Source organism: Phaseolus vulgaris, chromosome 6 (assembly GCF_051622355.1).
Source record: "Phaseolus vulgaris cultivar YP4 chromosome 6, ASM5162235v1, whole genome shotgun sequence".
NCBI classification, from domain to species: domain Eukaryota; kingdom Viridiplantae; phylum Streptophyta; class Magnoliopsida; order Fabales; family Fabaceae; genus Phaseolus; species Phaseolus vulgaris.
Window position 1 is genome coordinate 1,222,501 of NC_143503.1, and position 12,293 is coordinate 1,234,793.

The 12,293-nt window shown below is 46.8% G+C and overlaps 1 protein-coding gene across 1 annotated transcript; it reads left to right on the forward strand.

Moving 5' to 3' along the window:
- Window positions 1–10,394: 10,394 nt before the first annotated feature.
- Window positions 10,395–11,948, forward strand: LOC150026248 (uncharacterized). Its single transcript, XM_090303332.1, has one exon. The coding sequence runs from the start codon at window positions 10,395–10,397 to the stop codon at window positions 11,946–11,948; it is 1,554 nt and encodes a 517-aa protein (XP_090159458.1).
- The last annotated feature ends 345 nt before the right edge of the window (window positions 11,949–12,293 follow it).

Genomic DNA, 12,293 nt, shown 5'->3' on the forward strand with positions numbered 1-12,293 from the left:
GAATCATTGCTCTTTGACCCAAGAGATACGCGAGAGGGTGCCCGCATCGGCACTACGCGGATGTGCCGAGGAGAGCAAATGCGGGTGTGTGTTTTAGCGAGGAGACACACTGGATGACGCCCTACAAGCGATACCGGCGGATGGGGCTCTCCCGGTGGAGCCCGAAGAGGGTAAGAAGGTCAAAAGAAACGCCACAAGATATACTTTGGTGGATGGGGTGTTGTTCGGGCACGGTTTCACTCACCCTATCCTAACGTGCGTAAGTGGCGACGAGTGCAGCAGGATAATGGCGGAGCTACACGAAGGCATCTGCGGGAGCCACGTAGGGGGAAGGTCCCTAGCCTCCAAGGTAATACGCGCAGGTTTCTTCTGGCCAACAGTAAAAGAGGACTGCGCGTGACATGCTCAACGTTGCAGGCAATGCCAAAAGCACGCCGACTGGCACAAGGCGCCGCCGGAAGAATTGCGATCCATATACAGCCCGTGGCCTTTCCATACATGGGGAATCGACATCCTGGGCCCGTTCCCACTGGCAATCCGGCAGATGAAGTATTTGATCGTTGCCATCGAATACTTCACCAAGTGGATGGAAGCGGAGCCCGTAGCACAGATCACCGCGCACAAAGTTCAACATTTCGTGTGGAAGAATATTGTGTGCCGTTTTGGCGTACCTAGGCGGCTGATATCTGATAACGGGACCCAGTTCGCTAGCCAACAGTTGAAGAATTTGTGTGCCGAAGTAGGCATCAAGCAGGTGTTCGCGTCAGTCGAACATCCACAGACCAATGGACAGGTGGAATCAGCGAATAGAGTTTTGCTAAGGGGGCTGAAGAGGAGGCTGGAGAAGGCCAAAGGGGCGTGGGCGGAAGAGGTGCCAAGGATTGTATGGGCATACCACACCACGCCCCAATCTTCCACTATGGAGATGCCTTTCAGCTTAGTGTACGGGTCAGATGCGATGATCCCGGTGGAAATTCACGAAAGCTCGCCATGTTTCTTAAGCTTCGTGTCTAAGGAATCTAACGAAGAGAGGCGGGTGAATCTGGATCTGCTTGACGAAGCCAGAGAAGAGGCTAGAATAAAGGCCGAAGCGGTAAAAAGAAGAGTAGAGCGACAGTACAACTCTAAAGTGAAGCCGCGGCAGTTTCAGGTCGGCGACCTAGTCATGAGGAAGGCCCATCCCTACGAGCTGGAGAATAAGCTGTCTCCCAAGTGGACTGGACCTTTCAGAGTCACCGAAGCTAAAGGCAACGGTTCATACAATCTAGAGACCTTGGAGGGTGGTCCCATTTCTCGTAGCTGGAATGCTGCCAACTTGAAATTTATTTTAGTTGACTTATGTAAAAATTGGTGTAACAGTATATTCAAGGGGACGCTCTTTTTCCCCTCCCGAGGTTTTTTAATGAGGTCACCCGAATAAAAGAAAAAAGAAGTTTCAGAAAAAACTTTGCCTTGGTTTTCGGCCTTTATCTTTTCCTTGTTTGAAGCGGCGATGGGCGTCGCCAAGAAGCAAGGCGTCGCCAAGAAGCAATGCGTCGCCAAGAAGCAATGCGTCGCCAAGAAGCAAGGTGTCGCCAAGAAGCAATGCGTCGCCAAGTACAGGCGTCGCCAAGAAGCAGAAGCGTCGCCAAATACAGGCGCCGCCAGGAAGGAAAGCGTCGCCAAGAGGAAAAGCGCGCGGTATATGAGATGTACGTAAAGAAAAGGCATGGTAAAGTAATTTTACAAGCAATGTTCGTGGCAAACGGGATTAACATGAATAGGGCAAACACTACAGGCTCGTGATCGTATAAGGGTACAAATGCAGCACTCCAAACATACGGAAAATAAAGCAACATACGATAACAGTAAAAAATCAGCGATAACGTTGAAGAGAAAGGTTGTTGTTTCATCTTCCAGGTTGCCCTGCGGGATGGACGATTTTTGTGGTACAGATGTCCTTTTCCACGGAAACCCCTGTTACTTCTCCCAGCAGAAGCGAGGCCACGAAGTTCCCTGTGTTTGAGGGCTAGGTGGCCCAGCCAGTTGATTCTTAGGTCGTTATTCACAGCACTGGGGGCAACATCCACCAGAATGACCTCGAAGTAGTTGTAGGTGGAACCCTCATTTACCTAGTGAGCTTGGTGGAGAAGGTGACAACGTTTCACTTCCAGTCCCCAATGCCTGGCTAAGCTGTGATCTCCGCTCTTGGTTGATCTTCGAGCCTGCATAAAAGGGAATGGACGTGTCAGAGACACCATACAGCGAAACACATACAGTAGAAAACAACCAAGGCGGAAACTACTAGGGCAGTGGCTCATACATATATACTTCTCTAGGCTTCCAGCGTTGAACTCCAAACTGATCAAGGTGGCGGAGTCAAAGCCTCCGGCTTCAGTGAGGATCCGGCAAACCACCTGGTCATTTGGGGCGAGTTTCTTGAAAGGTTTAGATTTGAGGGCCCTCGTCTCCCTTACCCAGTACAGTGGAAACCCGTCTAATGCGGAGGGCACGAGGTCAGAACGACAAATCTTGAAAAATCTGCCTTTCCACCCAGTGAATGAGTTCTGGAAGGGGGTCAGGAGAACCCTGCCAGGGACGTTACAGAGGGTTACCCAGAGATTATTCCTCTGCCTCTTCACCTCAAAGAAGTGAAAAAAGATATCAACCGAAGGGGCACAACCCAGGAACCCGAAAAGGATGTCGAAGTGATGGAGGAAGGCCCAAGCTCACCACACTATGAAAGCCAAGCTTCCAAGACCAAGACCGTCTAGCCTTCCAAAAGGAGCGTCTAGCCTCACAAGGAGCGTCTAGCCTCACAAAGGGAGCGTGTAGCCATGATGAGGAGCGTCTAGGCCAAGGCTACATGAGGAGCATCTATGAAGAGTCCTAGACCGTCTAGCTTCACACACACAAGGGCCAAAGCTACGGTTTGGGAGAGAAGAGGCTTTGTTGCATAAAAGGCCCATTAGGGGTACTTAGTAAGATAGGTAGTGTAGAAAGAACTTTGTGAAGGAAACCTTCTAGAACCTAGGGTTGTGTGGCCGGTCATTGCATGGCACATGGCTTAGAATTTAGATTTAATTTTGGTTTTCTTTTCCTTAGAAATGTAGCTTAACATTTAAGCCCAAATAGCCTATAAATAGGAAGGCTATCTCTTTGTATTTGACAAGTTTATTTGAGTATTGTTATGCTGCCCATTTTGTGCACTAGCTATACTTCTCCTAGAAATCTAGGCTATAAACTTCACTCCCTTCACCTTTCTTCATAGAGCTGGTCGAACCTCTCTAATTCATACTCATCATGCACCTTCAAAGCCATCACAACTCCTAGGAGGGCTTTGTTTCACTCACCCATTGCTTCCGCATCCATTTTTACTACTTTGATTCAAGAAGAACACATGAAATGCCATCATTTGGTATCATGAGCTTTTGGTTCTTCAAGATGAGTAGCTTGTCTTTTTAATTTCAGTTCTTCTTTATTTCATCTTTGTCATTTCAATTCCGTACTTGTCTTGCTGTTTTTATATTTTAATTTTGTTCTTGGTGTGCTTTGTGGAAGATCCAACCCAAGCACTCTTGTTCATTTGATCTTGAACAAGTTCTTGTGCAATTTGTGATAGGATTCCATACACCTTTGTGTTGCTATTTTGTTTTAGGCTTTGAGTCTTTATTGCTTTCATTATTTTGCTTCATATTATGCTTTGAGTCTTTAAATTTCTGAATCTATACATGTTTTGTCAAGTCATGTTCATCCATATTGTCATCAATTCTTAGTAGTCCTTTTTTTTGGCTTGATTGTTTCTTGTTTTGGGTCTCTTTATATTGCTATAATCTGCTGTTATTTTGATCCTTTGATGCTTTTTATTTTTAGTTTGAGTTCATAATTGTGTCTTAGTTCATACACAATTTCCATTCTCACTTTTTCCATTGTGTTAATTTGGTTATCTTGCTGTTTTCTTCCAGTTTTTCCAGTTTTCCCCTGTAACACCTCTCTGTTCTGGGCTGTTTTGTTTATAAAAAATTTTCCACCCATAGGAAAATTCTGAATTTCTGGAAAATGCAAGTTTAAGGTGTTATAGAAAAGACAAAAAAAGAATGAGGTCAAAAGAAGCAACAGAAAAAAAATGATAAATCTCACAAAATCAGAGTGCGAATCTTGAGCGTTCCAGCTGGCCTAACTGCACACCAAATTTGCAAAAATTATTAAAAAAAAATGGTGCATGCGTTTTAGGTGATTCCAAAGCCAAAATTTAGCTAAGATCCTGAATTTTCTTGTATCCAAATTTCAGAAACAAATTTTACAATTACAGCTCAGCATAAATCGGGGAACAAAACTGTTTTCTGGCCCACAACATTTTCCAGTGGTGCTGTTTTTTTATTTGGTCATCTAATCTAGTGCTTTTCTTTAGGAATTCCTTTTGTGTGCCAAATTTTATTGAGTACCTTTAATTGTTTGCTTTAATTTCTTGAATCTCTTTCTAAGTTGTCATATTATAAATCCTTTTGGTGGTACTGTTTTCTTTCAATTAAATTTGTTTCTTGCTTTTGTTTCTTGACCTCTCTTTTGTGGGTGCTGGAATTTAATTCTCTCTTGGTGCTTATGTGCATGGAAATTGACTTGGTTTAAGGTTAAGCCCTTGTGAATAGGTGCTGGAAATTGGAGAATTAAAGCCAACTTTCTAAGGAGGAGTCAAGCTAAGGCGAAACAAGCTTCTTGAAACAAACACTACAAACACCTAGAAGATCAACAATCAAGACAACAAAGAAAGTGCACTAACAAAAAAAAAGAGGAACAACAAAGGGGGTTTTCTTATCTCCTTTACAACTTGGTTTATTGTTAATTACCTTGTTAACTACGCTTTAGACGGTGAGTGTGTCTTCAAGGGCTCAAAGTGTCCAAGAAGCCTCACCTAGGGCCGAATAGTATAGCATTCTTGATTAGTAATTGTTACTTGCTTTTCTTTTGCTTTGTTAGCTACGCTTTGCATGTTTAATTTTGTTTAAGTTTTGTTAAAAACCGTCTAGCTTTGTTAATTAGTTAGCATGCATTGTTTTCTTGCATTAAAATCTGATTTCTCAACTTAATTGTGTTCCAAGTGGTTTACTAAGAGAAAGCTTTGTGTGAAGACATTGAGGGATAGTTTTTGGCTAAGGCAAAGGCTTGGTATTTAAGTAGTCCACTGTGACTCACCTCCCTTACCTGGAAAACTACCTTCTTTGACTTTCCTAAGTTTTCTCAAGGTAAAATACTTGTATACACAAAGCTTTAGCCATGTCTTCTTCTTCTCATTCTACAAAGTCTATTGGAAGTGAATTAAAATCTTTAAAAACTCTTTTGAAAGAAGTTTCACAAACTGTGCAATCAATTGCATATAGACAATTGGAGAGTGAGACTAAACTTAATGTTTTGACTAAAGCAAAGAATGAGAAGTCTCAATTTTCAAAAAAATTACATTCTCATGCATCTAGCTCTAAACATCATGATTATCTTGGGGAAGAAAGTCTTAGGAAAAATGAATATCATCAACAATTCCCTAGGAGAGCTAGGAAAGAGAGACAAGAAAACCTAACCAAGCATATCTCTCACACTCAAGCTAGAGAAATTCCATGTTTAGAATACCTTGGCAATGATCAATCAGCATCTCAATGTTTCAATGAAAGATCTATGATCTTAAGGGACAAAGATGAGAATAGTAGCCAAGAAAAAGAAGCTAGTGAGAGTAAAGAAAATGTAAAAATAGAAAAGCAAGAGAAAACCCTTGGAAAACAAAAGGTGTGGGAGAAGAGTGTTCCTTCCCACAAGGTCATTCAACAAGAAGGAAAAGTTGAAAATACATTTGAAAATATACCTCTTGTTGAACAATCTAGCCTTACCTTTTGTAAAGGAACACTTGCAAGCCTAGAAAAAAAAGAAGAATCCTTAAAAAAGGCTTGCATAGATAAAAATATAGTAGATTATTTTACATACATGCCAAGAAATCACCAAGTGAAGGTCAAGTCATCTATAGGCATCTACAAAGACAATTTTTTATGTGAAGTAGTGCCTAAAGAAACTTGTCATGTCTTATTGAGACAACCTTTGCAAAAAATTGAAATTTCCATCAACGAGACTACCTTCACACATAAAAGAGAAATTCTTCATGAAGGAGAACTCATGGGACAAATTAGAGTTGATAAAACTCTAGAGCTTTTAAAAGGAAAACTTTTGTCCCCCATGAGAAAAGAAGTTCAAAGACATTACCTTAGGTACAATTCTTGTTTTCAAACTACGCCCAAAGCAATGTCTCATGAACTTTATACTCCTTCACCTTTTGTAAAAGATCTTTGGGAAGATACACATTCCATTTTGGCGCTTCCTAGGACAACAAAGGGTTTTTCTTTCTTTAAGGATGTGGATAATCTCTTCCTAAGAAATGTGACAAGCCTCCATGATTTATTTTCCAACATAATAGATAGAGCTCCAAAATTTGAAAACATAGCTCTTTCTTCTATGTTTCACGAAATCATGAGAGACACTCACAAATCTTGGGATAAGAATCCTTTCCCTTATAAGCATGCATACAAAGGAGTAATCCACAAAATTACTCATATTTCTCCATTCGAAGTTGTATGTGTTCTATGTCCTCTTGCCTTTATAAAGTTGTTACTCTGTCTTAAAAAGATTATGCCTAAGGGAAAAGTAACTCCTTTTGAAAATTTTAGAAAACATAAGAGGATTAGAGGGCACCTACAACCCTCAAAAGGGAGGTATTGTGAGAAGTTGGCCACAACAAGAGAAAAACAAAAATGGCAACTTCCCACATTTATTTGTTTTTCAAAAGATCACCCTCACTCCTTTGCTTTGTTTCAAGGGTCACATAGATTGACATTTGATCCGGGAGGACACACCTTGACGAAGCAAGAGGCTGCTATCTGAGATCAAGAATGCAAATCTGAGGATAGATCTTCTCAAGCCGGAGGAGATGATGGACACCATCCAGCCACAACCACCCCCTAAGCAAAGCCTTGGATTTGAGGACAAATCCTTTTCCAGAGGGAGGGGATGATGGAGGAAGGCCCAAGCTCACCACACTATGAAAGCCAAGCTTCCAAGACCAAGACCGTCTAGCCTTCCAAAAGGAGCGTCTAGCCTCACAAGGAGCGTCTAGCCTCACAAAGGGAGCGTGTAGCCATGATGAGGAGCGTCTAGGCCAAGGCTACATGAGGAGCATCTATGAAGAGTCCTAGACCGTCTAGCTTCACACACACAAGGGCCAAAGCTACGGTTTGGGAGAGAAGAGGCTTTGTTGCATAAAAGGCCCATTAGGGGTACTTAGTAAGATAGGTAGTGTAGAAAGAACTTTGTGAAGGAAACCTTCTAGAACCTAGGGTTGTGTGGCCGGTCATTGCATGGCACATGGCTTAGAATTTAGATTTAATTTTGGTTTTCTTTTCCTTAGAAATGTAGCTTAACATTTAAGCCCAAATAGCCTATAAATAGGAAGGCTATCTCTTTGTATTTGACAAGTTTATTTGAGTATTGTTATGCTGCCCATTTTGTGCACTAGCTATACTTCTCCTAGAAATCTAGGCTATAAACTTCACTCCCTTCACCTTTCTTCATAGAGCTGGCCGAACCTCTCTAATTCATACTCATCATGCACCTTCAAAGCCATCACAACTCCTAGGAGGGCTTTGTTTCACTCACCCATTGCTTCCGCATCCATTTTTACTACTTTGATTCAAGAAGAACACATGAAATGCCATCACGAAGGCCTTAACAAAAGCCCAGCTGTTGGGGTATAACTGGGCCGGAGCAGCATTGGTCTCCGTCAGCACCTCTTTCTCAAACTTGGAGAAAGGTAAGCGTACGTTGACGGTCTTGAAAACCACTTGATAGAAATAAAAGAAAGGGACCCCGTCGTTGGCCCGTTCGTCCCCGCATACTGGCTCCCCTAGAGTGCAAGGGAGCACGACAATGTCGTCGTCGTGCCTCCTCGCGAAGGCGCGATGGTCATAGGAGCATGAGTCCCCTTTGTGCTCCCTTATGGCCCTGGTAGAAAGCAGGCACGAGCACTCGTCCAGAAGCTCGCTCGAGGCCCAGGTGTACAGGTCCTTGGAACCAACTCTGTGAGGGGGGGCACGAGAAGACATGCCTAAGTGGAATCTGGGAGGTTTAAAGGTGAATAGTTCACTGGTGACACAAGGGTAAACCGCTAGTGGGAACAAACGCTAGAAGAACTCTTTGTGATGAGAAATGAGGATGCAGATAGGTTATAAAGAGAGCGGGAATGATGAAGAAAGTTGCGAGAGTTTGAAGAAATAAATGCTGCGGTTAGAGCGCCAAGCGACACAAATGTGAGTGTTGCAGTTATAGCGCCAAACGACGCAAATGGGGCACCGTGCGATAGGTCCACGTGCCAGAAGATGGGGGAATGTTCCTGGCACCACTGGCTCGCGTTCAGAAACGTCGCGTCAATAGAATATTTGAGGGTACGATGCGCCGTCGAAGAGAAGGTCAGGTGTGCAGGAGGTGTCAGAGCAGGTGGCGGTGCATCCCGTCAGCCGTACGAGAGGTGCCGCGTGGATGACACGTGGATTCCAAGCGTCGACTAGGACCAAGGTCAAAGTCAAGGTCAGAGTCAACATGACGCGTCGCCAAGAGAAGGGCGTCGCCAAAGGAGTAGGCGTCGCCTAGAGAGTAGGCGTCGCCCAGAGAGGAAAGGCGCAGAGTGTGACGCCAGCATGAGAAGTAGCGGGCGTCGCCAATCCAAACGTCAGCGGAGGCGTCGTCTCCCCGATACCCACGGGTAGGGAAGACTGTGGAGGGAGACGGAATCGAAGGAGTAGAAGCCAGTCCCTAGAAGCGTCGCCTCCCCGATACCCACAGGTAGGAAAGACTGTGGAGGGAGACGAGATTGTTAAAACGCCAATGGGCCGCTGACAGGGTTGTTCCCCGATACCCGTGGGAAGGAAAGACCACGGAGGGAACGGCACCCGCCAGAGGGCTCGACGTTCAGAGATACCCTGGGATGATGCGCCGCCGCAGCAGGCGCCTCCTTAGGCGTAGGCGCCAGGTACCAGGTGTTAAGGGATAAAACGCTTTGATGTTTGAGACACCCTATGGGCGATGTACCGTCCCGTGCCCCGGGCGTTGACAAAGTCAAAGTCAAAGCCAACATGAGGCGTCGCCAAGAGGGAAGGGCGTCGCCAAGAAGAAAAGGTGTCGCCAAGAGAATGGGCGTCGCCAAGAGAGAAGGGCGTCGCCAAGAGAAGAGGCGTCGCCAAGAGAAGGCGCCGCCAAGAAAGGCTTTGCCAAAGGAAAAGGGCGTAAGACCAAGGCAGCCACGGTGTTACCCCCCGATACCCATGGGTAGGAAAGACCATGGAGGGGGCGGCTCTGTGGGAAAGCCTCAAATCCTGATGACCAGGGGACAGTGATGAAGAAAAGAGAAAGGTGGCTTAAAGGCCATAGAGAAACGTGGCTTAAAGGCCATAGAGATAGCGCCTGTGCGCAGCAACCTGACTTGTGAAGTACCCCTGCCTCCTCAGAGACGCCCTTGGGATAGATACGACCCGAGAGAGGGGTCATGCCTAGGGGCAACCAGGTGTAGGGTGCGAGAGGAAGGTAGATACGCTCTCACAGTGAGTGACTAGAGACTTGGGGGCATGAATTGGCACCCAAAAAGTCACCCCTCGTGCAGTTGCACTCCCAGATAGGAGGTCTCAGGCGTGGAAACACCCTCAGACCGGGTAATGGTGCTGAGAGACCCTCCACGTGTACAGTAGCCAAGTCAGAATAGTAACGCCAACTTGACAGGTGCAAGGTAATTAAAGTGAGTTAATACGTTTTAACGCGTTTTTCCGTTTCGAGCATTTAAAGCACTATAACTGCTCCCGAGCGTTTCGGACATCTTAAATGCGCTGAGCGTTTTATGATTAAATGCGCTTTAAGGTGTTTTGAATGCGGGGGTAGCTTAAATAGCGCTTCGAATGTTGGAAAGGGGGTTCGAACTTTTGGCAATTGACCAGAAACACTCTAGTTGCTTGCTCGAGCCTTGAGGTTGCTCACGAGGGACTAGGGAATACTTTTGCCAGAGGGAGAATATACACGAGATAGAGATAGAGAGAGTTTTTTAGCACCTTCAGAGTGCCATACGCGGTGCTCAGATACGGAGGTACCCAGTTTTGGTGTTTCTTGCTGGCTGACTTGAGCGTCGGAGTGCAAACGGCCGCTAGGGCGCCCTTTTGTCCTCTTTTTGCAGGAATCCACAGATAACCAGTGGGAAGGAGTCCCTAGCTGACGGGAAGGGTTGCGCACGAAGACGACCCAGGTCAACCGGAAGGAACATTTGGCTCCCACCGTGGGGCCGATATAAAACATCAGTCCCATCACAAATTAGAGAGAAACCTACTTCGAGAAAGCAGAGCAGAATGGCCACAACTAGGAGAGCTAACACACACGCTGCAGGCGAGGAAATGACCCTGCAGCAGCTCCTGGAAATGGTACAGGGGTTGCAGGGTGATATGGCGAATTCCAGGTTGGAACAGGATCGCATGCAGGTAGATCTCGATGCCTCCGAAGCTAGAAACGCGGAGCTCCATCGTGTGAACGAGGAGTTACGTCGAAATCTGAGAAATAACCGGGGGGGACAGGAACCCGATGAGATGGAGCCTCTGACTCCACCCAGGGAGCTTTCCACTCCTTTTTCGCAGGAGATCCTGGACGCTGTGGTCCCCAATACATTCACGGGACCCAAGGCAATCTTTACTGGAAGGGAGGACCCTGAGGCACATCTTTCCGCCTTCCACACGCAGATGGTCCTAGTTGGCGGTACTGACGCCGCCAAGTGTAAACTCTTCATGAGCACCCTTACGGGAGACGCCATGGATTGGTTTATCAGCCTCCCAGACGCTCATATCACTTCTTTCCGACAACTTTCGAGTGTGTTCAGGGAGCAATACTTGGCCAATAGGCCCCCACCCCCTGAGCCATATGATCTTTTTGGGGTGAAGCAGTATCAAGGGGAATCCTTGAAGGAGTACATCAACCGCTTCGGAGCCCAGGTGGTAAAAGTTGGAGCGACGGACCAGAACATGATTGCGTGTGCCTTTAGGAGGGGTGTGTGCCCCGGTCCTTTCCACGAGTCCATCACCCAAAGACGCCCAAGAACTTTTTCTGAGATCAGGCGCCGGGCGGTGGAACACATAGCCTCTGAAGAGGAAGTGTACATGAAGCGTGTCAGCATTGTGCCTTCACGTCCGAGGGCACAGACGCGGGCCCAACCCGTCAGGGTCAATGAGACCACGACGGAAAGCAGAAAGGCGGACAGGAGACGCCCGTATGAGGCCAGGAAGCCCCAGCCACGGGGACCGGCGCCAGTGGAGCGCCCGACCAGAGAAAGGGCCAAGCCGTCAAGATACCATTTTGTGGTGGAATTGAAGGATTTGATCGCTGTGCCCAACATTGCTGAAAGGTTGAGACGACCGGCCAAGACTAACAAAATATTGGGACCTCGCAAGGGCTCCTGGTGCGAGTTCCACGAAGCCTTCGGTCACAACCTGGATAACTGCCTGTCGCTGGGCTACCAGCTGGATGAGTTGGTGAGAAGTGGGTTCCTAAAGGATTATGTAGCAGAACCCGCCGCGACTGCTGCCCTACCGGCGACGATGGAAGGACAGGCGCAGGAAGCACATGAAATGCCCGTCCTTGGCGAAGTTCATACCATCGCTGGAGGTTTCTCCGGCGGGGGACCCACCGCCTCCCAACGCAAGAAGTATGCCAGGGGGGTCAACTCCATTGAGGAAAGAATATCTGGTGAGCCATGGGAGTCGGACTTGGTATTCAGAAGAGCGGACCTGCTGGATGTGATCCCGCACGATAACGACCCCGTGGTCATCTCGGTTGTCACGGCCGGAAGGAAGGTGCACAGGGTCCTAGTCGACCAGGGAAGTTCAACAAGCTGCGGCTGTCCCCTGACCTTCTAAGCCCCTACACGGGATGCCTGTACAGGTTTGGGGACAACCAAGTGGAGGTCCGAGGGTACCTGGAGTTGAGGACGACGTTTACAGACGGCAAGGCGCCGCGTACGGAGAGCATCCGGTATTTGGTCGTGAACGCCAACTCTGCCTACAACATCTTGCTGGGCAGACCGGCGCTGAATCGGCTGAACGCGGTGCCATCCACGCGTCACATGAAGATGAAGCTGCCGGATCTCAGCGACAATGTCATAGTCATGAGGTCAGATCAAGAGGAGGCGCGAAAGTGTTATGAGAACAGCCTGAAGTCGAAGAGGAGCGTCTTCATGGTGTATGAACGCCCGCCGAGCGCGG